A 23,887-nucleotide genomic window follows, 5' to 3' on the forward strand; every position below is an offset into this window, starting at 1 on the left:
GAGGCCTTTGCGTCTCAAATGGCTTTTAAATATAAATCTGAAATTTGGAATTTTGACCTAAGAACGCATTGGAATTTAAAATTCGGTTAAGTTCCCGTTGCTTATTCCTTTACGTGTTACTGTCTCAACTTGCAGCCAGGCGGCGTTAGTTTGAGCAGTACCAAGAGCAGCCTCGCGGCTATTGGGTACCGCTGAGGTGAACGCGGGAGCGTAACGGCAGGGGGCGACCCGCCAACGCCTAACGGTCGGTGGCGGTGGGGCCGCCATTTTGGGCTCTGCCTGAGGGAGGCGGTGGGGCTCCCTGGCGCTCTCCCAGTTGTCCTGCCAGCCCCGGGGAGCCATCGCTGGAGCCCCTCATCCCCGTGAGGTGCGGGCGGTGCCACAGCACGGTAGGAGCCGCCTCGACGGGCCGCGAGGAGAACCGATTGCTTACATTTGAGAACGATGAGTTCTGCAGGGACCTGTTTAAACTTAGCGTTCATTCCTTCATCCTATCACACATATCGGGGTAAGTTTAATTATTTTAATTACTAAATGCTATTCTGCTATGTAGTTATTACCTCAATTTTTTAGTGATTTATTTTCTAACCCCTTAAATTTCTTGTGCACTGCTGCGTCGAATAATTTTTTCATAGTATGCTTTGTACTAACTCTTTGGAATGCATTGTGTAGTACTGATTCACAGAGGAACTCTACAACTCAAAAGCAAATGAGTTACAAAGTAGATATGTGGTTTATTTTGGTGCTGGGCACATGCGGGACAGCTCCCAAAGGCACACGCAACACTTCGCTCACTCATGTTCTCTTTTATCCGCTAAAATATTATATATGCATTAAGTTTTACAATATCTACGTATATTAATTTCCTAGCTCTGCCCAGCCCCACTTTGTATAAATTGTATAAATTTGTATAAATTACCTAATTTTCAGTCCTTCTGCACTTGTGTAGTACGCTCCTGTGGTTGTCTGGGTGGTAGTCGGGATGAAGTATGATGTCTTCATGGGGGAAGCTTGGTGCCTAGGAGACCCAGGCTGTGCCATGACATTAGTCAGCTCAGTGTTTCCTGCTTCAGTTTCCCATTTTCCAAAGTGGGAATGATACTGATGACTTCACCTGGGAAGCTCTGGGAAGCCAGCTGCCACCAGCTGTGGGACAGAACAGCAGCGAAACTGAGTGAAGTACTCCTCTTTCCCAACTCAGGGAAGAGAGCAACCCTTCCCTCTCAGCACAGGCTTCTGTGCAGAGAGCACTTCAAAGGCAGTTGCTGGCACCCACAACAGAGGCCAGTTCACCAGAGACTTCGCAGTGCACTCTATCACAATGCTGGGCACAGGAGAAGCCCCAGATCCCACACTCCTCCTGCACAGAGCCAACCTGGGGGTGCAGGACAGGTGAGAAGACAAAAAAGACAAAGCCAGCCTTGCTCTACCCAGGACGAGAGAGAGTCTGTCTCGATTTGTAAAACAACACGGCTTGGCAGCTTTCTCTTTGCAGAACATCAGACTGGTCTGAAAAGGCACTTCAGTGCACATTCCACAAGGAAGAATATACCTGGCAAGAGCCTTTAAAAGTGTATTTTTAGAAGAGGGTCAACAGAAAGCAGAGACTCCATGGTACTATGGCAGCACTCTCCTCCCTGGCAGAGGCAGTGGTCTGTGTGTTAGGATAAGCACCAAGATCCTGTGCAGGAAGCACCCGTACCCCTGTGCAGCATGTGGTACCTACAGCAGGTCAGAGGCCATGGTGTGGGTTCAAGAGGACAAGGCTGCTTCCACAGTCTTCCCGGCCCCAGCCAACGGTCTGGATTGCAGCTGCTCAGCAAGAGGGCTGTTGGGATGCAGCCGGCAGAAACGCCCAAGTGTCCAAATGGGGAAGACATTGCAGTAGGCGGTGTAACTGATGGCACACGACTTGTTGAATACCCCAGCAATGTTCTCCTGAGAGACAGACAGACAGCAAGGTGGTGTGGGTGACAGGAGACCACAGGATGTCCAGGACACTGCTGAGCTCATCATGTTCCTGAATTTCCCACCAAAAGCCACACATGACTTCCCTTCCAGGTAAGGGAGAGCACTGATGCAGTGGCTGCATGATGCCCAGGACATGTACAACACTGGGGAAGCCCCTGGAGAGAGAAGAGGGAATCCACATACCTGAGGCCAGTCGCCGTTGGGCAGCTGCTTATTGATCAACAGTTGGATGCCCCTTTCCAGCACGTCAATGTCAGGGTACCTGCAGAGTACAAAGGAGATACAGTCAGTCACCTTAGTATCATCCGAACTGTCTGCATACCCCTACCCAAGTGGGAACTCAACCACCTCCGGTCTGCCCCAGACTTGACCAAGTCATGCAACTCCAGGGTACCAGGCAATACAAATACAGCAAGATTCTCAAGACCTCTGCTTTACCCTGGCTCTCCCTCGTCTGGCATCAACAGCCTCACTGGCTGGACCACAGCTTTGGTCAGTCCCCCATTGCAGAGGTGTGTGACCAAGAAATGTGGTTGGGTGCATGGCCCACACTAGCAGGGCCCAGGGCCTGTGCTGGCCTTTCCACACAACTCAGATGGTATTTTCCATTTCACTGGACCATGTGGTATCAGGTGAAGGCCACTTACCTGACAGCCATGAGCCCCAGCAGGGCCCAACACGTGTTGTGGATCTGTGATGTGGCACTCTGCACATATCTGCGTTGCTCACATGACTCAAAGTCCTCTCCCCACCCACCATCTGTCATCTGCTTGGAGAGCAGGAACTGGCAGGCCTGGGCCACTTCTCTGCATGCCACCCTGCAAAGACAGACAATAAGACAGGGTTAGGTACAAAGGAGAGCTTGCATGTGTTTCCCAGACACAAATGGGAGCTGTGCTTCACCCTGCCCATAGCAGGTACTTTCCAAAGAGCTCAAGGCTCAGAAAGTAAGTGCTCTAATCCTACCAGATTTGGGAGGAGTGGTATCTTGGGCAGGAGTGCTTATGGGCAGACAGTGTGTCTACCCAGACTCACCCTTTGATCCCACCCTACCCCAGAGACAAAGGCAGAGAAGCTGCCTAACCCCTACTCACCCATCACAGTATTTGTACTGCATACAGGCAAATGCCTCCAGACCAAACCAGGTGCCGTACGTGAAGCAAACTCCCCAGCTCCTAGGAGGGAGGGGAGACCAGTATTATCAAGGGTACTGGAACAGAGGCAGGTTGTGACACTGCTACATCCACAGCAAGAATAGAACCAGGCAGAACAGTAGCCTGCTTGCGCCTATGGCACAACCGTGCCCTGTACCACCAGCACCTGTTCCCAGATTGCTCAGGCATCAGCTGATGCACTGGGATGGGAAGAGTTGGAGCCACCCCAACCCCCAAGGGAGATCAGCATGTACATGCTTGTTTTACACACCCTACCAGCCATGAATGCTGCCCACTGTGGCCCATCATGCTAGGACAGACAGGGGAGAACTGAGCAGTAGGAGCATGGCTTACCCTTCCCATGACCCATCAGCTCGTTGTTTCTTGCGACAGAAGTCCAGGCCCTTCTGTAGAGTGTTTCTGGACAAGAGAAAAACACCTGATGCAGAAGCAGCCCAAACCCTGTGGGCTGCTTTGTAGAGACATTTGTCATCATCTCTGAGGATTTGATGGGTCCCATGATTAAAGGCTTGATTGGCAAGAGAAAGCAGACAGGTGGTGCCACACAGAATCTGAGTCAAACTATGCACCGGTGGGGCATTTTTCTGTTACGTGCCAGTATGCAAGCAGGGACCTAGCCTACAACTGGCTGCAAGATCAAGGCAACTGCTAAGTCAAGAAGGCAGCAGACGATCCACCAATTTCTCCCAGCATGATCCCAAACTGCCTGTGCCCTCTTCCTTGAGTGAGTCTGTGCGCTAGCACCTTGGGGACGCTCTCGTTTGGACATGTCACTGGCATCTCAGCCCTGAATGCACCAAGGGCCAATCCAGGGGCTGCTCCAGTCCAGTGCAGAGGCCAGGCAAGAACCCTGACAAGGCTCAGCAAGGACTGTGCCAGCAGAGGCCACTGCAGGCACTGTGGGTCATTGTGGCCTGTTTTTTCCCCCTACTCAACTCCCCTCCCAGTGCCTCACCTGATCTCTGGGGCTCTGTGCTCAGGGTACGTCTCTTGGAAGTGTCTCAGTGCCTGCATGACAGCCGAGGTGCATTCCACGTAGGTGTAGTCGATCATGATGTCACCTGCCAGCAGGACAAGAATATCAGTGCAACAGTCCCTCTCCCAGGGAGCTCACCAAGACATGCTACCAACCTTTCCCAAAGACCCATGGCACATGTAGCCCACAGAAAGACACGGGGAAAAAACAGCCCCTTCACACTGGGCAGGATGACTGGGCCAATGCAGCTCCCCTTACCAAACACCTCTGAGGGGTTCAGCAACTCCAGCAAGTGACCTCCTCGCTTGGTTTCATATGTGGCAAAGCCTCCATCCGAGTTCCTCATGCTCAGCAACTGCACAGACAAGCAGAGTGAGGGGATGGGGCTGACTCACAGGCAGTACCACGAGTCAGGTCCCAAGTCAGTTGTGAGGACGAAGTCAAACTCACATGGGTTTAACCACATCTCAAACCACATTGACAGGCAGGTCCAATCCAGACCATTGCATTTCCCACTCTACTCTGCACTGGTGCAGCCTCACCTTGAGTACTATGCACAGTTTTGGGCCCCACAGTAAGAAAAAGGATGTAAAACTATTACAAATTGTCCAAAGGTGGGCTACAAAGATGGTGAAGGGTCTACATGGGAAGACATACAAGGAGTGGCTGAAGTCACTTGGTTTGTTCAGCCTCGAGAAGAGGGGAGGCCTCATGCGGCCTGCAGCTTCCTTGTGATGGGGAACAGCAGGGGAGGTGCTGATCTCCTCTCTGGTGACAACAATAGGACCCTACAAAATGGCGTGAACAGGGAGGTTCTGGTTGGATATCAGGAAAAGATTCTTCACTGAGAGGGTGGTTAGGCACTAGAACGGTCTCCCCAGGGAGGTGGCCATAGCACTAACCTGCTGGAGCTCAAAAAGCATTTGGACAATGCTCTTGGACATATTGTCTGATCTTTGTGTGGTCCTATGTGGAGTCAGATGGTAGACTCAATGATCCTTGTGGGTCCATTCTAACTTGGGATATTCTATGAGCCTATGGCCACATTGGCCTTACAATGGCTTAGTAATACTAGATGTAGCCTTGACTTCTCTTATTTTACCTGGGTGTAGCTGCCTGCATTTACCCCATCCAAATTTTTGCAGCACTTACCACATTGACAGCATCAAAGAGGCGCTCAGGGGGAACAAGTTTGGCTATGAAGGGACACTTCTCCTGCAGCAGCATAACTGACTTCAGCCCCTCTGCTGTGCAATCTGCCACAATCCAGCCACAGTCCCGCGTGCTGAAGGGGAAGCCACCCTGAAAAGGGGCAGAAGGACTCAGCGTCTTCTCCTGAACTTGCTGTTCTTGTGCAGGGGAAGGCACTGCTCCTCATTCACTCCATCCCCTCTGCCCAAATCTCAGCCCTGTGCATGCACCCTTTGTAGGCCAGCTCCAGCCACTGTACCTTGTTCATATGGCGGTAATATTTCTGGTAGTCAGGTGGATTCTCTGGAATCTGTGAAAACAAGAAACAAGTGAGGACAGGTTGAAGTTGCCCGCCTGCAGGGCTATAGACTGAAACCATCAAAGATACAGAGTCCTGTGGAACTGCACACCATTTATGCTTTACTGAGGAAGGCAGATGGGGAAACAAGTCAGCTCTGGAGCAGAGAATGCTGAAGAGAAATCAAATTTTTGCCTGGTTTCAGCATGGCTAAAGCCCCCTCTTGGCTTCTTTCCTGGCAGTGAGACATCTATTTTTAGGGGTCCCATTGACAGCACCGTGAGTAAGACCTACAACTGCTTCTGCATGAAGCTGCTGGTGACCTCCCCACCTTGAGCCACTGGCCTGGCTAGCAGGAGCTTCTGCAGTCACTAGCAAAAAAGGCTGAGTTTCCCAGAAGGGCACCTCAAATACATGGGCACCAGAGAGGCTGAGCTCTGTTTTCCAGCCTCCCTTAGCCCAAGGCAGCCAACTCACACATCCCACAGGACCTCACAGCAAGGCCTGGGGCTGGCCAAGATCTTCTCCAAGCTGCAAAGCTTGCTCCCAGCAAGATGGCACAGCAAACAGGCAGCTGTTCCCAGGACTTTGCTAGTCTAGCCTTGAAGAAGAGCTCTTCAGAGGGAATGGAGGTATTCAGCTGGGCTCTCAGAAGAAGCTAAGTCTGCATAGCCAGCATGGCAGAGACACCACCATCTGGTTCTGCTCACCTGGGTGAACCTGAGAAAGTCATAGGCATTCTGAAGGCAGGACATGAATTCAGGTATCTTCTGGGCTTCCGCCTAGAAACAAAGCGCACAGTCAGCAAGGAGTTCTGGCCACCAAACGTGCCCCTCAGAAGTAAGAGGATATGCTGGGATCTTGCTGGCCTTGGTGCCATTAATGACTGCCCTTCATACTGCCAGGCTGGGGGCTTACCTGGGCAACCACAACACCCTCCAAAACACATGCCCACCATAGCTACCTCTGCCCTTCTGTAGGAAAGCAGGCCTGCCTGCTGTTTCTGACAGACAGAAATGCTCTGAGGCTATGCACAGCAAGGAGGAAGGGCCAGGGTTTTACCACAAGACTGCAGCAACAGGGACAACAGGGAAATCTAACCTGACCCATTCATGTGGCACTGTGACATCCCACTTGAAAAGCATCTGGCAAAGATGGGTTGTACCAGCTGTTCTGGAAAGCTTGCATGCCACAACCAAGAGGCTCTTTGAGAAGGAGCAGCTGCCTGATGCGGCTGTATGATGTGATGCCAGAATCTGTTTGGCAGAGATCTGGGCAGACATGCAGTAGAAGCCCCTGGTATTTTAGAATACTGCCTTTTCCCAAGACAGCATGCAACACTCAGGGAAGTCTTACCTCCAGGAAGGCTTGGACAGCAAAGGCAGTATCCCACAGCTGGGATCCATTTGTACCCTGGAAGAAAGTGGATAGTTCCAACAACAGAGGAATGGCAAATGAGAAAGCTGCTTCAGCCTGCTCTGTGCACAGCAGTAACAGAAGAGGTGGCTAGCGATTTTGAGCAAAGGGACATGACAGCCGCCAGATAAGCACAGCTCAGTTCACATGCAGTATCAGAGCCTCTGAGCCACTGGGCAGGCAGGGGAATGTCTTCCTGGCATGCCAGGGTCCCTCTTAGTCACAGCTGGAATCCCACAGCACCTTACCTGCATCTTCATGCCATCAAGGCCCAGCCTGTGGGAGGAGAGAAAACTGTTGCAGCACAGGCACAGCACAAGCACCAGGAAGAGGGTTGGGAGCCACAGTGTGCCAAAAGCACAGGGATCAGAGCCCCACATCATGCCAGGCAGATTACACTCAGTCCTTACCAGAGATAGTCAGGGATCCTGGAAACATGCTCCTGAAAAGCTGGGGAGTTCTTCCCATCCACAAACCAGCGAACCAGCATGTTGATGGTCTTAGAGATCTGTTGAAAGCAGCACTGTCACTGCTCTGGCTACAGCATCTTCCAGCCCCAGACACATCTCTCCCACCCAGCACCCAGCTAGAGGTCCTGAGCTTCACCCTTACAGCTCTCTGTGGCATCACTCTGACTGTAACAGATGGTGGGGCAGATTCCACAAGATTACTCCAGGGCTTCCCCTCAAATCATGTCCCTGGACCACAAGGAGAGGTACCCACACTAGGGCCACAGCTGTCCCCATGCCCTCTGCCTCTCTTGTGTCCTATTAGCACTAAGGTCTTCAGCATTAGAAACAGCAGGAGTTGTGCCTTAGCAAGATTCAAAGGTTTCGGTTACACACCACAACTGTAAAGGACTGTGGGACCCCAAGCAGGTTCCTAAAGAGACAAGAACAAGAATTTGAAGGGATATCATGTAACCTACTGGACCGATGCTGATACATTTGGTGAATCTGTCATCAGCTTTGATGTGGTCATAGAGTTCCACAATGGCTCGCTGCCGTAGGTAGGTGCTGTGGTGGGCCTCATACAGGTTCATGACAGCTGCAGGAAAAGAAAGGGACACGCAGAGAAGAGTTCACCCCACGTGGACAGATTTACTTGCTGTGGCCAGCTGCACCACTGCTCACATGATGACCAGCCAAGGAAGGAATTGGAACTGCTCTGCCACAGAGTGGCCTGAGGACCAGGACATAAGGTCCTGCTGCTGCCACGGTAGCAAAGGCACAAAGACCAAACAATCAGCGTCTCCATTCCAGCTTCAGGGCATGCACCAGGAACTGGCAGCAGACCTTAAAGAGCCCCCTTGGTACAAGAAAGCTTCGGTTCCAACACCAGCCTACTCAAGGGCAGTCTCATAGCAAGGACCCTCCCACCCCAGCCAACACCACACTCACCATAGGCGACCTCCAGCAGCCAGCTGTGCGGGGTGTAGACATCACAGGCAGCCACGTTGTTCCTCTGGGCTGGCCAGTCGATGCTGGCGTAGTCTTGCACATACAGCTCCTGGCAGAAGACAATACAGGTGATCAGCTTGGAAAGCTGGGAAAAAATACCCAGAGGCAGCTTGCTGCAGGAAATTTGCTCAGCTGCCTGGACTGCTTTGTCCGTGCAGGCACAAGAGCTGCCGATGAAACACAGTCTGGCTCTAAAGATGTGGCTGGCACAGCAGGCAGTCAGGGAGCTACATGTTCTTGTTAGGGAGTCCCAGGAGGGCTGGCTCCTCACCTGCCGCAAGCTCCGTATGAGTTCATCTTCTTCTGCTGACAGGCGCTTGGCGTAACAGTAGCTCATGGGGAGGTACACCTGGCGGCAGTGGCACCAGAGTCGGGATGGATGCGCTGGGAACCACGTAGGGAGCAGCCTGTTCGTAACAGAGAATGTGCTATGGAATCAACAGGGAGGGCCAAGAGAGACATGCAGAGATGCTGGGTCAGCAGGGGGACAGCCAGGGTGGGACACGCCTTTCCCCATCCCCTGTGGCTAGGCCTTCTACTGCGGGTTACAGTTCCAGCAAAAAGGAAGGGAACATTCACACTGCCTGACCCCACTCGGACCCTCTCCGCCTGGGCTGATCCTGCTCCAGTAGGGTCATCAGACACCATTCCTGTCCCAGCTCAGACAGGGCAAAGAGCATCCCAAGCTCAGGGAGAATTCATTCCAGGGGCTCTGCTCTTCCCCATGTTACTCTGAAGGTGGAGGTGCAAACTGTCGAATGTATCTGCTGACAAAGCACCAGCAGCCCTTGGCACTGTGCAGCCTCTGATCTTCCCCGGGAAAATGCCATACACTTCCCTTCTCTGATACCCGCTGACTACTGAGGATCCTCTGAGTGACAGCAGAGTTTGAGCTGGCAGCCGTACGCATGGCAAGCTCTGCTCTGCTAGGGCCTAGTTCTGTCTGGCCACAGGAGTGGAAGGCGCTATTGGCAAGAAGCGCGCTATTGGATGGATGCATCATGGACCCTATGGGTGAAGCTAGTGGGGCTGAGCTCCTGCATCCCTTCAGTGCAGCGTTCAGTGCAATCTACCTGTCAGCTGACCTTGCTGCTAGCCTCCCAGCTCACAAGCAGTCTGAGCAGCCCCAGATCCAGGCCACAGCTGGAGTTATCCCAGCAAACACCAATGCCTTGTGCAGCTCTGGACTGAGCCTGGTGGCAGGACTAACAACACTCCCCACATGCACGTCGAAGGAGACATATACCACATCTCCGGGAGAAGCGTGTTCATTCCCTCCCAGCTGTAAACGTTCAAGACAGCCAGCCAAAACTTCCCCCACGAAGGGATTCCCACAGCACCTCCTGCAGAGATGGATATTAGCTTTCAGTGTTAATGCAGCCACATCAGCTCCCTGCTGTCTCCCACCTTAGAGGATCTGCCTCTCCCCAGGTTTGGGAGCATGTCACTCAGGCTGCGACACACTTCCCAGAAAAGGGCTAGGCAGGCAGCGGTCCAAGAAAGGAACAGACTTCCCCACCGTAACTGAAAATCCAGATGCCACCCACAACTGCTGTGCTGGGCACAACAGAGCTGACCTTTGCTGTGCAGGTTGACACGGGCCCGCACAATGTCAGGGTGATCTGGTCCAAGCCCCAGGATCCTCAGGGCAACATAGTTGAGTGCTGTGCCAAACACTGTTGATTTGTCCTCCACGTGCCTGTTGAGAGCACACACAAAGACAGCACAGCCATTGGACACAACCATTATGCACATGGCTCTCTGCGTTGGGCTGAAGTGCCATGCCAGGGATAACTGAGGGAAAGGGAGACTCAGGTAACCCTGGCAGAACAATGCTCTGTACTGCCCTGCAGCAGGATCAAATGCCACAGAGCAGCCAGAGCTGCGGCCTCTGTGATAAGGGATACACCCAGAGCCCTTCACAAGCAGGCCCAGCCACCTGTGGGTACTGCAGGTGTACCACCCCGCTTCCCAAGCCTGGGCAGGTCAAGCGGCAGCTCCACATGCTGAAGCTCAGACACAGCACCACAAAAGCACAGCTTCGCTACTCACAAGCCCCAGCCTCCGTCTGGGAGTTGCACAGAGCGCAGGTAGCGCACCATCTCCTCCTGAAACCCCTCCGGCAGCTGGATCTTGGCGGTGTGGCAGGTGATGAGGAGCCCTGCAACCATGGACAGCCCAACCGCCCCGTGAAGCGGATCACGGCGTGGCGACCCGCAGCCCCCCAGCACCGCAACGCTGTGCCGGGACCCACCTGGCAGCAGGAAGAGCGGCCCGCCGTAATCGCCGGCCCAGTGCCCGTCCTCGGCCTGCAGCCCGGCATAGAAGCGCATGCCGTTGAGGGCCGCCTCCCGCGCCGTGCCGGCCGGCGGCAAGGGGCGCAGCAGCTCGTCCTGCGGGGAGACGGCAGCTCAGCGCGGGGAGCGCCCCCGGACCCCGCACCCGCAGCCCGGCGGCCCCGCACCGTGTCCAGGCCGAGGCAGTGCGCTTCCAGCGCCGTCTGCTCCCGCCGCTCCCCGGCCGGCTCGCCCTTGCCCTCGCCGTCGCCGCCGTCGCCCAGGTAGCGCCACCGCTGCCGGCCGCCCTCGCAGCGCAGCCGCCAGCCGGGTAGCGCCGTGGCTGCCGCCGAGCGCCGCGGGCCGCCGCGCCTCCGCACCACCCTGCCGGAGACGGGCAGCGTTAGTCGCGGGCGAGGCCACCACCGCCACGCAGCACCGCACCGCACCCCGCCGGTACTCACCCGCCGTCCGCCATCGCCATCAGCACCGCCGGGCTGCAGCTGGGGCTGGGCCGGGCCGTAGCGGGGCCGCGCGGCGCTGGGCCCACATGGCCTCACGGGCGGCCGCCAATCGGGCCGCCAGGCGCCCCCGCAGCCCCGCCCCGCCCCGCCCCGGTGGGGGCGGCCCCATTGGCGGCGGGAGCCGTGCGGGGGCTCCCAGCAGGGTACGGCCCCCCGGCGCGACCCCCCGCAGCCTCACAGAGCCCCGCTGAAGCTCGGAGCTCCTGTCACCCAGCCAGGAGCTGTCCCCGTCCTGTTTGCACGAGCCCGTGGTGCACCTGCTGCCCGCTCACTGCCCTCCCCCGCCCCCCCCCCCGCTCAGAAATCACCACCAGACACGGCACCCGCTGCAGGGATTTTTATTCACAAGCACAAGCTGGGGGCTGCCATTCCCGGCAGAGCGGCTCCGCGGTGGTGCCCAGCCCTGAGGGAGGTGAGGCCCCTGTGGGCTCCAGGCAGCCCACTGGGGACGGGGAGCTGCAGGGGAGCCAGTGAGTTGGAGCAGCAGCAGCCCCCCTCACCCAGCCTGCTCCTGGCGGTGTGGGCGGCTGATGGAGGCACACCTGAGGGAGCAGCCGCTTGCTGGCACCTCACTGCCTAGTGATGAGGGCCCGGTGGGTGGGGGCCTGGGGGGTGGGGGCCCGGTGGGTGGGAGCCTGGTGGATGGGGACTCGGTGGGTGGGGGCCTGGTCCATGTGGTGCAGGTTTTCCAGGCTCTGGGTGTGGTGGCCCCCCTGGCCCAGGATGTGGTGGTGGCGGCCCTCCGTGTGGTCCTGCAGGAAGAGGAGACACATCAGAACTGCGGTGATGCCACAGGGCTCTCCTGGTAGGCACAGCACCTCCTGGCACCACCCTGGCTACTGCACCTAGCAGGACCAGGTCCCCTGGCAGTGCAATGGGGACATGTGGGGCAGGAGCAGCCTAGGAGTGCATGTGCCTGTGATGGCTGCACCGAGCCCTTCCCAAAGCCCCCACAGTGCGCACTGCCCACAGCCTGGACCCAGACCCATGGGTGCTCACCTGGATGGGGGGTTGACATCTTCTCACAGCCTTTGAGCTGCAAGGGAAGAACAGGTTCTGTCAGTGCGCTACTACAGTGTGCAGCCATGGTGCGGAGCTTCTCCTGGGGCACTGCATTTCTGCAGGTAGCCGTGAGCCACTGTCCCAGGTGAAGCCCCACATACCCCAAGCACAGAGACAACACTTGGGCTGGGGCCTCTGCAGTTCCCCACAGCCATCCCATCCCTTTTGGAGACCCTGAGAGCAATTGCCCTCACCCCTGCAACACCTATTGCAACCCAGGCACACAGCTTCCATCATTAAACCAACCCCAGCCCAACACCTCCTCTCCAGCCACTGGGGAACATGCTGAGCCTGTGCCCAACCACGAGGGACTGTGGGCAGTCCCAGTGCCAGCCCTGGTGCCATCTGCCCTCCAACCCCCCGACACTGCTACCTCAGGGACTGTTTCCATTTACCTATGCTGCAGAACAGCCCCGTCTGAAAGCGCTGTAGCTCTGACTGTCAATCTTGCACAGCAGCCCAAGGTAGCGGGGCTGGCTTTTGAGCACTCCTTAAATACAGGGCCCTGCCAGGACAACAAAGGTGTGACAGGCAGGTGTGTCACCCATAAACCGTTCTGTTAGTTTTGCATGTAACTGGAGCAGTGAGAGTACAGACACATGTCGCATACAATACTGGGCACAAAGGTCTGCCACCCCTTAGAGAAACAGAGTCAAGGTTGGGGTGAGGATGGGTGGTGGCCTCAGCACTGGCGTCAAGTGATGGGTTGAGTCAGGTGTCCTGGCCATGAACCCTGATGGGGTGCCCTCAGCACAGGCAATGTGTGTGGGCGCCAGTGTGTGGGGTCACAACCCCACAGGGGCTGCTGCAGGGCAGGAGGCTCAGGGCCCTGCTGATGACCCCCACAAACAGGTTGAGCTCAGGTACTGCCAGCATGGGGGCAGGAGTGCTATCTGCCATCAGACCCAGTGATGGAGATGTGCCAGGCTGTGTCTGTTCCTCCCCACCCCACACTCCACACCCTCTGCAATGTGCCCTCCTGTCCCATCCCAGGGCTGTGGTGACAATGACTTGAAGCACGTGTCCTCAGCATGAACCAATTCCCCTTTCCTCCTGCAAACACAGTTCTTATACTGTATCTGTCCCTCCGAGGATGTGTACAGTTTGTAACACCCACTGTAAAAACTTACTGAAAGGAAGCATGTGAGCCAGGGATGCTTTACTTGCTGCTGTCTTTTGTTGAAAGAGATGGGTGGGGACTCAATGCATACCAACTTAAATCTGGCAGTAAAATCTGTTCCTGCTTACCTGGATTTCCTTGTACTGCAGAGGTAACATGAACTCAGACCTGAGACAGTGAGAAATTCAGGTTGAAAACCCAAACTCATTGCCATAAATACTTGCAATTAACATCCAACCTTGATTTTAATGCCTGGGAGGTAGGGACTGTGGCTGTGCAGTGCATCACAAAGCAGTGTCTGGAGCCTTGGGGAGCAAGGGAGAGGCAGCAGGGATGCAAACTCTACTTCCAAATGTGGCACTCATCAGACACCCGGGACAGAAACATGCCTGTGAATTAATATATACGACTGTATACATGCACACACTATAAGTTGAATTTTAAATACTCCTTTGCTAGCAAATAGCTTTTCACTCATGTCCTGCATAAGATCAGGGATTACCTGGGAAGAATACAGTGATTTATTAATTTTATTTAGAAATTAGAGAAATAATTTGGTATTTATTCTATAAATAAGGCTTAGGTCACACACAGGTTCAGCCGTGGGTGCATTCATTAGTAGTATAATTTTGTCTGAATGATTTAGCAGGGCTGGAGTGCTCCCTGGAGGGGTTGTTGTGTAAGGAAAACATCATCTTCAACCCGTGCTCAGAAACAACTCCACTCTTGTACTGACAGTCCTCACTAGGGAGAGCTGTGGAGCTTTTGCACAGTTTAAATGCATGCAGTTGGTTGCAACACTGATATGGGTGATGTATTTGGGGCTTAGCCTATTTATTTTGGTTAGAAGAAAAAAAAAAAAAGTTGTTGTAATGGTCTGCCTGAGATGAGCTTTCTGTAAGGAGCTCCAGTTCCCCGTGGCTGTCAAAATCTTCAGATAATTTCTGAAGATACTTGCCTAAAGTCAGTGATGGAAGGTGAACCGTCTTTATAGAATCAGCCTTAGAAATTGACTTAGTTATGAAACTTTACTTGCCAAACTCCTGGTAACTAGGCATTGTTTTTATAATAATTTCTACATTTCTGAGGTTTAGATCAGAGTTAACAGGGTAGTGCTCTGCTCCTGCTGTTTGTGGGAGCTCTGCTTGGCAGAGACATTAGAAGCTGAAAGTATTCTTCCGAGGTGAGGATGCAGTCAGCTCAAAAAAGCAAATACCACAACTCCCCCCCTTATAGTTCAGTCTAGAACATGAGACTCACTTCAGAAGGTATCATCTGCCATTTGTTACCTGTTATGTTTCTAGACCAAAAATTGCTAAGGTACTTTAAAGCCATGGGATATCATCTAGTTTGTTTTTAAAAGGGATTTAGGGATCTGATCAAAGGAATTTCACAAAACATGGTCTAAATACAGTCATCTCTGCTTTGACAGAAGGTAGACCTGAATCACTACACTGGTAGCCACAATATTTTCAACAGAAACACAGGTATTTTAGAAGCACCTTAAAAAAAAAAGAAAACAAAACAAAACAAATAACAAAAACCCACCATTTGGTTTCCTCTGTGCTGGTTATTGTAGCTTGGATGTGAACTGCAAGGACATGAGCCTTCAGCACCAGCATGCCTTCCCTCTTTATACCCCCTGCAGTCCTCTCCTTTTGGGGTTGCTCCCTGTACCAGGCGCAGGAGGGACACTGCAAATTGATGCTGTAATGCCTTCTCTCAGGGCCAGTTTCACAGAGAACAAATTCATATATTTTTAATGAACCTAGAATAGTCCTTTGGTTCAGCCAGGGAATGACCTAAGCGCAAGGCCATGTTTCAGCTGAGGTTACAGCATCCCAATGTTTTCAACTTCAGAGAATTTGCAGTGGCAGCAGAACCGTTTGGTGTTTTTCATGAGAACTACCAAAGGGAGGCTATTTGGTGGGCCAGCACTGGAGTCCAGAGCTGTTTCTTTGCAAACATGACGCGCAGTTGTGCTGAGAGAACACACATCAGGTACTTGAAGAGGCCCTGAACCTACGTGCAGGGCACTGAATTGAGCCCCTTTCCTCATCTCCGTCCACAGAGTTCCATGGGCACCAGCCCCATTCTCAGCTGTGTGCTGCTGTTTCTGCTTCTAGGGCTTCCCCCTAGGATCCCAGCTCATCTCTGGCCAGTGTATTTGTTGGCTCACATACACACACAGTGACCAAGGCACAGAGCTGGGGAACCTGCAGAATCCCACTTCCAATGTGCTAGGACTATAAGCACAGCCCTGCAGAGGCAGAAACATCTTCCCCCTCCCACCCAAATTCCTCTCCTTTCATTACTTTTTTGTCCCAGTTCAATGACCACCAGCCTTTGTCTCGTGGTCTGGCAGAGCCTGGTGCCACACACGCCAGAGACACAAAGAAATACGCTGGCTTTTCTCCCAGGGCCTGCTATGAAGAGCTCGCATTGTGTTTTACTGGGAAGGGGGAGACAAGGAGAGGGCTGAAATATCACGCTCGGCCTTAGGCTATGTAAAACCCTCTGTTTCTCTGAATACATTGGCCCAAAGCTCTGGCAAAAAAAGCAGCGACCCTGAGGAAAAAAGCCCCAAGGTCACAGTCTCCTTTTGAAAGACCAAGGCCATGAGTTTTAAAATAATGGAAGCGGTTCTTTGCACAGCATGGAAGTGGGTAAATTTAAGTGTGGAGATGAACACAAGCTCCCAGACTGGCACAGCCTGGCACCTGTGCCAGGTCGGAGAGGACCCAGAGCAGGATGGGGTTGTGTGCTGGGCAGTGACCCTGGGGAGGATCTGGGAAGTCACCTGGAGCTGCTCATTTGCAGAAGCAGCAAAGGGCCAAGGTTTCTGGTGTTTGCACCTAATCCTGCTGCTCCTTACTACACAAGCTACCAGTGCAGCAGATCTTTCCCTGTAAAATATACATCGGAATGACTTGAAGTCATAAGAATAAGCAGGACAGAATAAGCAATGACATCAGAAAATGGGAGAACGAGGCAGAGCTTTGAGCTTTTTGTCTCTGACTAGAAATGATGTGCATTGATGCTTTTCTTGGCCAGTTACCGAGCTAGGATATCTACCAAAATCAAATTGTTGATGGAGAAAAATACTGTTTCTTTCCTGCTGGCTGAGAGCACCACTTACACCCAGCTCTTACATCAATACATTTATCCTTAGAAAATAGAACATTGCAACACTGATGACAAACGACTTCATCTCTGCAAACACCACTGCCCGAAAGCGCCTCCTAGCCCTGCCAATCCTCTGAGAGCACAGGTAACTAACTGCTGCAGATTGCAATGCCATAAATGCAAAGATTTCAGTGGTCAGGTCTGCATTTAGTGTCAATGCACTCAGGTTTCACACTGGGGACATTACTTTGCTCCCTGCTCCTGCCACTTCTCACCAGCCCCCCTGCAGCTCCCAGTCCCCACCTCACCTCCCTCAGGGCTGGGCACCAACACGAGCCGCTCTGCCGGGAATGGCAGCCCCCAGCTTGTGCTTGTGAATAAAAGTCCCTGCAGCGGGTGCCGTGTCTGGTGGGTGATTTCTGAGCAGACGGGGGGCCATCATCGGGCAGCGAGTGCACCATGGCCTCGTGCTGGCCCCCAAACAGAAGGACGGGGACACAGCTCCTGGCTGGGTGACAGCCCCAGGCAGGCGCCCTTTGCAGCTCAAAGATTCAGTGGGGCTTTTTGTGAGGCTTCAGGAGGGCACGCCCAGGGATTTGGCACCATCTGTCAGGTATATGCATCAGAAAGGAACTGCAGCTGCTACCAACTTTGTCGTTCTACACTTGCAGCCTGATACAGTCATCTCCCCCCACGTAAAGGTTCTTGCTGTCCCTAAGACTAAAGGGCATCAGAGAGACACAGCTAGACCCATCTCACAGGTGCCCAGCAAGGGACAGGAGGCCAGAGACACAAACCGCAGCAAGAGAAAGTTCTGACACACACAACAAAATATTTCTGTCTCAGAGGGTGCTGCAGCCCAGGGTCAGGGTCCCCAGAGAAAGGGGGGGCTCCATCCTTCCCACGTGGTTGGCTCTGGCTTTGGGGAACCTCAGCCCCACTGTGGAGACCCTGACCCAGCTGCTGCTCACAGCCTATAGCCTTTACTGTGTATGAAAGCTGCAGCACCAGAGATGCTGCCAAGCTGGAACTGCTGCTGACTGCCTGTTTCTTTTTTCTTTTTTTTTCCTTCTCACAATGGTGGCTTTCTCTGCAGCAGCTCCCACAGCCAGCTGCTGCGCCCCAGCCGCCAGTCAAAGCCGTGCTGTGTGCATCTCTGCGCAGTGCGGCTCTGCAGCCCAGGACACCCCCACGTCGAGCTACCATTGGTGCCACCAGCGCTGCGGCACGGCTCAGGGCTCTCCGCCCCCAAGCATAAGAAGCCAGCAGGTGCCAGGGCCCAGCCGTGTTCCTGACCATCGCCTGGCTGCAGCTCCACCGTGAGCAGGGAGGTGAGAGGGGCTGGGGAGCAGGGCAGGTGCTTCGCTGCTGCAGCCGGCAAGCTGGTGCGGTGGGAGGGAGCGGCTCGGGGATGGCTGTGCTGGAGCAGAGCTCTGCCCTCACGCAGGAGACCATCAAGGAGCTGAAATAATCCTGGGTCCGGTGGATGGGAAACGGGCAGCACTGCTGGCTACTGGCTCAGCCTGGCGCAGGCAGGACGCAAGCACACGAGTGACTATTAGGGTGCATAAATTAAATACTTCAGAAATGCTTTCTGTTTGGAAACAGCCTTGCAGTTCAGACATAACCGCTGCAGAGGGGAGGGCACCTGCAGGATGACTTTCAGTGCCTTCCGCATCAGGCCCAGCACTGATGAAACAGGAGCCAGGCACCAGGGCAGGTGCTTATCACTAAATGAGCGTCAGACAATCTTCTTGTTGTTGGATGGTTGGTTGTTTTCTTCCCCTGAGTGTCAGTGCATTCAGCAGCTTTGGGTGCATTTGCATTTCTCCCTTTCAGAGTATCTTGGGTTTGGCTGTTTGTGGAATCCGTAGAAAATGCTGCAATTATTAATACTCCTGAGAAGGTCTCCAGAGGAAGCGCAGGAGGAAAGAAGTTAGAGATGTCTTTATTTTTTTCCCACTGGCATCCACCAAAACTGACTCCTGCCTACATGCCCCCGCCTGTTCAGTCGGAGATGTAACTGCAGGCAAGAAAAGGCAGAGGCAAGGGCATATGGCATGGAAGTAGAAAGCAGTGTTTTGGAAATTCACCCCGTTGCCTGCTCCCATTCCAAGCAAGCAGGGCAAAGCAATGGGCTAAGCTACAAGAGCCAAAGAATAGGTGAGGCGACAACATGCATGATTAAATAAATGCATTTTTTATGCTCCTGCATTTCTTGTATCCATAGAATTTCCCAAAGGGCATCTGCAACACAGGTTTAACAGCCAACCCCATCCCATCTGACAGCTGGCTCTGCATGTACAGGAAATGCAGGAACATCTACTGGAAGCCTGCAGGGCTTTGCCATCTCTCTCCCCCTCATTTTCTTGTCTATGCCCTGCTCACAGCAGAGACCCAAGGTGCCAAACTCACATTGGTCCCAGGGGTTGTGCCCGCTCTGGGGATGGACCATGACAGGCACTGCTTGTGTTGTAGCTCTCCTTGACTCCAGGGCCCTCTGAGACACAGCCGAGGTCTCTTGGGATCTTGCTCCCTGAAGTGAGAGCAAATGGGGGGGGCTGTTCTGCAATGTTCCTGGAGTGCAGGGGGTGGCACTGCAGATGCTGGGGGGCAGCCCAGGGCAGCACGCTATGCAGCAGAAGGCATCACTGCAGCTCGACTCGGCTAACGCACCCATTGCCTGCCTCTGTCCTCAGGACTGCACCGCGACCATGTCCGAGCTGGAGAAGGCCATGATCGCCGTCATCGATGCCTTCCACCAGTACTCAGGGAAAGAGGGAGACAAGCACAAGCTGAAGAAATCAGAGCTGAAGGAGCTCATTAACAATGAGTTGCCCCATTTCCTTGGTGTGAGTATTGCCCTCCACAACGCATGCTTGACTGAGCCGTGCCAAGCAGCTGCTGGCTCTGCTAACCTGTCTCCTCTGGGCAGCAAGTACAGGGGAAAGGGTTTATTCTCGCAGCAGTGTGTGAAACACTTCCCTACAGCTCCACAGGAGCAAGAGGTGCCTGGACAAGGGCAACAGCCTGCGTTGGGGCTGGGGATTTGATTGCAACTAGATACATTTTCTTCCCTGGGAAGGTGACAGCCTTGCCCCATGGGACTCAAGATGCTCCTTCCCACCAGCACTCTTGGGGCTGCAATTTCCAGTTCAGTAGGGCTGCTGTTGCGCAAGTGTAGCTGCAGGCACAGAAAGCACATAAAGCAGCAACAAACTGTTAGGGATGTGTCTACACAGAATTCAGCCATAGGAGTGGCCGAGAAACAGGGACATCTTACTGTCCAGGCCTCTCGCTTTGATCCTTCCCAGCTTCGGCTGTCTGTTTCTATCCCTTCAGGAGATCAAAGACCAGGAGACTGTGGACAAAGTCATGGAGGCGCTGGACAGCAATGGGGATGCAGAGTGTGACTTCCAGGAGTTTGTAGCCTTCATCGCCATGGTCACCGCTGCTTGCCATGAGTTCTTTGAGCATGAGTGAGCCAGTGGGGAGCAACTGAGCACCTCCCACTCAAGCTGGAGAGATGCAGAGCAGTACCACGTCTCCTGGGAAAGAAAGACTGGGTATGCTTAGGGGCTCCTTGGAGTTAAGCTTGTGCTAGTCTTAAGCAGCTTATTAAGTCCTGCAGCTTTGTGAGTAGAAGCACCCAGGTGGCTCAGGAAAGCCTCTTGACCAGTGCCCGCCGGGTTGGATGCAGTGTGCGCAAATGCCTCATCTCAAACTCAGTCCCTGGTGCCATACACAAGGGACAAGCATGGGGCTGGAGGCAGGTGGCCACTGCAATCTGGGGTTGTTTGCAAAAGGAGAAGGAAAACTCAAGACCTGAGGTGGGGGGGGTAACGCAGAGGGGCTGGTTACAGAAGCTTGTCTCTGAGCCCACTGGCCTCCATGGAAAGGCTCCTGGTGATGCTGTGGGCTCTGACCACCTTGCACGTGGTACTAACCCAGTCCCATCACGGGGGCTCAGCAGAGACCATGCAGCTCTTGGCAACTTGAGACACTCCTAGTTTGAAAGGCAAAGCATAACCATGTAACAGACCAAGCTTTTCTCTTGCCCATGAACCCTCCTGCTTTTAGCAGCCTGCAGAACTGGAAGTGAAAGCACACGAGGCTCCTGGGCTGGGGGCAGTTTCTGTGCCTGGGATGCACCTTGGTAAGGTCTCCAGGCTCAGCCCAAAGAAAAGGGGAATCCATACAACATTACCACCTGCAGCCTCCAGAGTGTGTGGAAACAACGAGAATAAAATGTTTTGGTATCTAGGCCACAAGTGGGCTCTAGTGAAAAACGTGTCCTTTTGTCCCAGGCTCCGTGCACCTCTATGGCTACCACGCACTGTCAGAGGGGAATCTGAAGGACACAGCCGGGAGTGCCACCATGGCACATGCTGGCAGTAGGCTGATAACTGGGCATCAATTCAACTCCCCCCTGGCACCACTGCTGCCAGTCAAAAAGCTCAGGGCTGTTGCCCGCACTGCACTCCACCAGGCTGCCCAAACTGCGAGGCCAAAGGAACACAGTGCACCTCAACAGGATTGCTGCCATTCGGGATGTGTCTGCTTCTGGCAGGGTCATGCTCGGGCTTGCACTGATGATCCTCTGCAGAGCCCAAACTGAGCCTAGGACAATTTCCCTAAAGCCTGTGCTCCTGTCTTTTTTCAGTCTGCACCTGCCATCCAGACCAGACACACCTGTAAGTTAGGCATTCACACACAGGAACAACACAGCTACATCTCTACTCATAAATTCACAATAAAGATGACTGTGGATGTCACCATGTTCTTTTACTTCACAAAGACTCCATGAGCAGAATGCCCTGCCTTCCAACAGAGACCAGCTTCTCTGTCTCCTCACGAGGAGGAAAGAGGACACTCAGTCAGAGACACGCATACAAGAAAGGTATCTCTTGCTCCATCAGGAACTTAAAAAGGCACTTCTGCCATGCTAGGGTAGCACTCATTGTTTAGCATCCCAGTTACTTCTACCACATTTTTAACATTCTCACCAGTTCCCGGTACTGCTCTCTGTCAGCCATTTCAAGCACTTGTACAGACCTAAGGCCACATGTGAGGACAATGCCCGAGGACACTGTCTGTCCCAGAGCATCCCAAGGTTAGGGGAGCTGTAATGCTCACAACCCTGCCTCAGACCTGAGCCTGAGGTTAGCAGTGGTTTAACGCGCTGCACAAGGCTCTGCAGGTGAGGCTGTCTGGCACCCACCTGCCTTTTGCCCCACTGCACTGCCAGTGCTCACACATGAGGAATCCCTCCCCAAGACAGCCTGCAGAGCACTGCAGCAGCAGAGAACTGCAGTGCAACGTCTGGCAAGACCCAGGGCAGGCTGTCCTGTCCCCTGGCCAGCAACCAGAGCAGCATCAGGGGGTGAAACAAGAGGTTTACGCACACATTGCTGGCAGTAAGGCTGATCCTGTCTTAGCAACACCATGGCTGGAAATAAACAGGAGCTTTGCCTTACACAGAAGGTAGAACAGAGCCAGTGCCTCTCATCAGGGAGGAAGAGCACACGGCTTCCTTCAAGATGAGTGCCCCTAGCTGCTGCAAGTGCAGCACACAGCTTTGCACTGCACCCACAGAGGAAAGCAGAACTTTGCTGAAGTGAAAAAGAAACAGACTGCAAAGACAGAGGCATCTGCACCACCTGGTATGCACTACAGCACTGCTCCTGCTGTGTCCCGCTGCATGCTGACATAGGTGGTGCCTCAGCTGAGAGAATGGGCAGAGACACGCACTTGTTGGCTGAGGCCAGCAAAACAGTTTGGGAAACATGCAGTGCCCCTGCCACCAGCTCACCGCTGCCAAGCCCTCCTGCACACAGTGCTACTGCCAACACCTGAGGCCCCCACAGACTACACAAGCCCCAGAGAAAGGAAGTCACTTCAGCTTTGGGGCTGAAACTGCTTGTTTTCAGAGCTCGGGAAGGCAGACATCACAGCAGGGTTGAGGCAGGTTCAGAAAGCTTACCTAACTCACTAAATTCCCATCAGTAATAGACTGGAGATATTTAAAAGTGCCAGTACTGGCAGCAACAGATCTGCTGAAAACCAGCACTGTTTTTCAGACTCTGACAGTGGCAGATCACTCTTCAGGTAGTGAATATGACAGGCTAATGAAATTCTTATTTTTTTGTTATGCCTCCATCCCAGCCAAAAGAAACAGCCAGCTAGATATCCAAGGTGTGTGTCCTCTTACAGCACCTCACCAGCAGTGTTTGAAGCTAGCGCTGATGAGATTGATCTGACATTGCACCAAACCCAGCAGAGCTCAGAACCCCCCCAGTTCTATTATTTGTGCAGACATAATGTGACAGTCTCTGGAAAGGGTAGTTTGGTAACCGACCTCTGTCTACGATGCTCTGCAAAGCTGGCAACACAGACCTCCATAGTCTCATAGTTTGGTAACATAAACCTCTATCACAGATGCTTTGGGGAGAAGGGAGGCCAGCACAGACACAGGACAGGTAAAGTCCACAGCAGCACATCAGGAAGAGATGGGGATTAAGGGTTCCAAGAGTCAGCAGCATGGGGGCAGAGGCCCCGGGATTGTGCCTAAAGACCCTGGGATTGTGCCTAAAGACAGTCCTTTGGAGAGAATGATAAGGAATTGGAAAAACAACCCAAAACCTAGGGGAAAAGACAAAAAAAAAAAAAAAAAAAAAGAGAGATTGTGTAATTGTCTGGCCTAAAAAGACAATAAAAGGAGTTTCAGTGTTTTGGCCAAAATATAGGTCTTATAAAATTTGAGGCTTTAAACTTATATGTAAACAATAAGAATCCTTTTTCAGAGGAGGAATCAAGTTATGCTCCATATAATCCCAATATTGCACCGGAGGCAGCAGCAGCTGCTCCAGGAGGGGAGACAGGGACTGCAATTGATGCTGTCCCTGAAGAAGGAGCGCACTCTAGGCTCTGACAAGAATTAGAACAATTAGAAGAGTCACAGCACAGAGTCTGCATGCTAAGAGTGCAAAAAATAACGTACCCAACAGATTTAAACAGAAAAACACAATATGGTTTTCCCACAAATCAAATGTGGACTTTTTTTTTTGTATTTCAATACAAAATTTTGTATATTGAAATACAGTCCTCAGAGAGGGGCCTGACCTTCTTGGATGGAGTAAAACAACCATATAAACAAAGCACTGGGCCACATGTCCCACACTGCAAGCTGAGAGGTGCTCTTCTGTCCTGGTGGTCTAAATGACATGGAAGCACATCCCTGCTCCCTCCCTACTTTAAGCTGAAAAGTACATTTCAGAAGAAAGTGGTAGCAT

At 53.2% G+C, this 23,887-nt stretch overlaps 3 protein-coding genes across 20 annotated transcripts in view; 1 reads left to right on the forward strand and 2 right to left on the reverse strand.

The window, feature by feature from the left end:
- Nucleotides 1-710: 710 nt before the first annotated feature.
- Nucleotides 711-11,456, reverse strand: LSS (lanosterol synthase). Of its 2 annotated transcripts, none has more exons than XM_072041102.1 (23): nucleotides 11,228-11,456; nucleotides 10,952-11,147; nucleotides 10,742-10,880; nucleotides 10,540-10,648; nucleotides 10,065-10,186; nucleotides 9,734-9,830; nucleotides 8,759-8,894; nucleotides 8,428-8,536; nucleotides 7,956-8,074; nucleotides 7,438-7,535; nucleotides 7,276-7,303; nucleotides 6,968-7,024; nucleotides 6,322-6,393; nucleotides 5,573-5,623; nucleotides 5,275-5,424; nucleotides 4,381-4,477; nucleotides 4,102-4,207; nucleotides 3,480-3,545; nucleotides 3,066-3,146; nucleotides 2,619-2,789; nucleotides 2,155-2,233; nucleotides 1,723-1,938; nucleotides 711-1,146 (listed from the first exon to the last, which is right to left on the reverse strand). In XM_072041102.1, the coding sequence occupies exons 1-22, from the start codon at nucleotides 11,245-11,247 to the stop codon at nucleotides 1,753-1,755; spliced, it is 2,289 nt and encodes a 762-aa protein (XP_071897203.1). In that variant the 5' UTR covers nucleotides 11,248-11,456; the 3' UTR covers nucleotides 711-1,146; nucleotides 1,723-1,752. The 2 variants fall into 2 exon arrangements, with proteins under 2 accessions (XP_071897203.1, XP_027317126.3); XM_027461325.3 differs by having other exon boundaries at nucleotides 1,727-1,938; nucleotides 11,228-11,451.
- Nucleotides 11,457-11,609: 153 nt separating this feature from the next.
- Nucleotides 11,610-23,887, reverse strand: part of DIP2A (disco interacting protein 2 homolog A) — a 115,657-nt gene continuing 103,379 nt past the window's right edge. For 8 of the 17 annotated variants that reach the window (XM_072041101.1, XM_038181992.2, XM_072041100.1 and 5 more), the window contains 4 exons: nucleotides 13,598-23,237; nucleotides 12,745-12,854; nucleotides 12,287-12,323; nucleotides 11,610-12,039 (listed from right to left, as the gene is read on the reverse strand). The gene's annotated coding sequence lies outside the window, so the exon portion shown is untranslated. The remainder of the gene's footprint in view (nucleotides 12,040-12,286; nucleotides 12,324-12,744; nucleotides 12,855-13,597; nucleotides 23,238-23,887) is intronic. The other 9 variants (XM_072041093.1, XM_072041091.1, XM_072041095.1 and 6 more) reach the window with 9 other exon arrangements.
- On the forward strand, nucleotides 19,199-20,870 carry S100B (S100 calcium binding protein B). Its single transcript, XM_021270451.4, has 2 exons — nucleotides 19,199-19,447; nucleotides 19,938-20,870. Exons 1-2 carry the CDS (start codon nucleotides 19,199-19,201, stop codon nucleotides 20,076-20,078), a joined length of 390 nt encoding a protein of 129 aa, XP_021126126.2. The 3' UTR covers nucleotides 20,079-20,870.

Source organism: Anas platyrhynchos, chromosome 7 (assembly GCF_047663525.1).
Source record: "Anas platyrhynchos isolate ZD024472 breed Pekin duck chromosome 7, IASCAAS_PekinDuck_T2T, whole genome shotgun sequence".
NCBI classification, from domain to species: domain Eukaryota; kingdom Metazoa; phylum Chordata; class Aves; order Anseriformes; family Anatidae; genus Anas; species Anas platyrhynchos.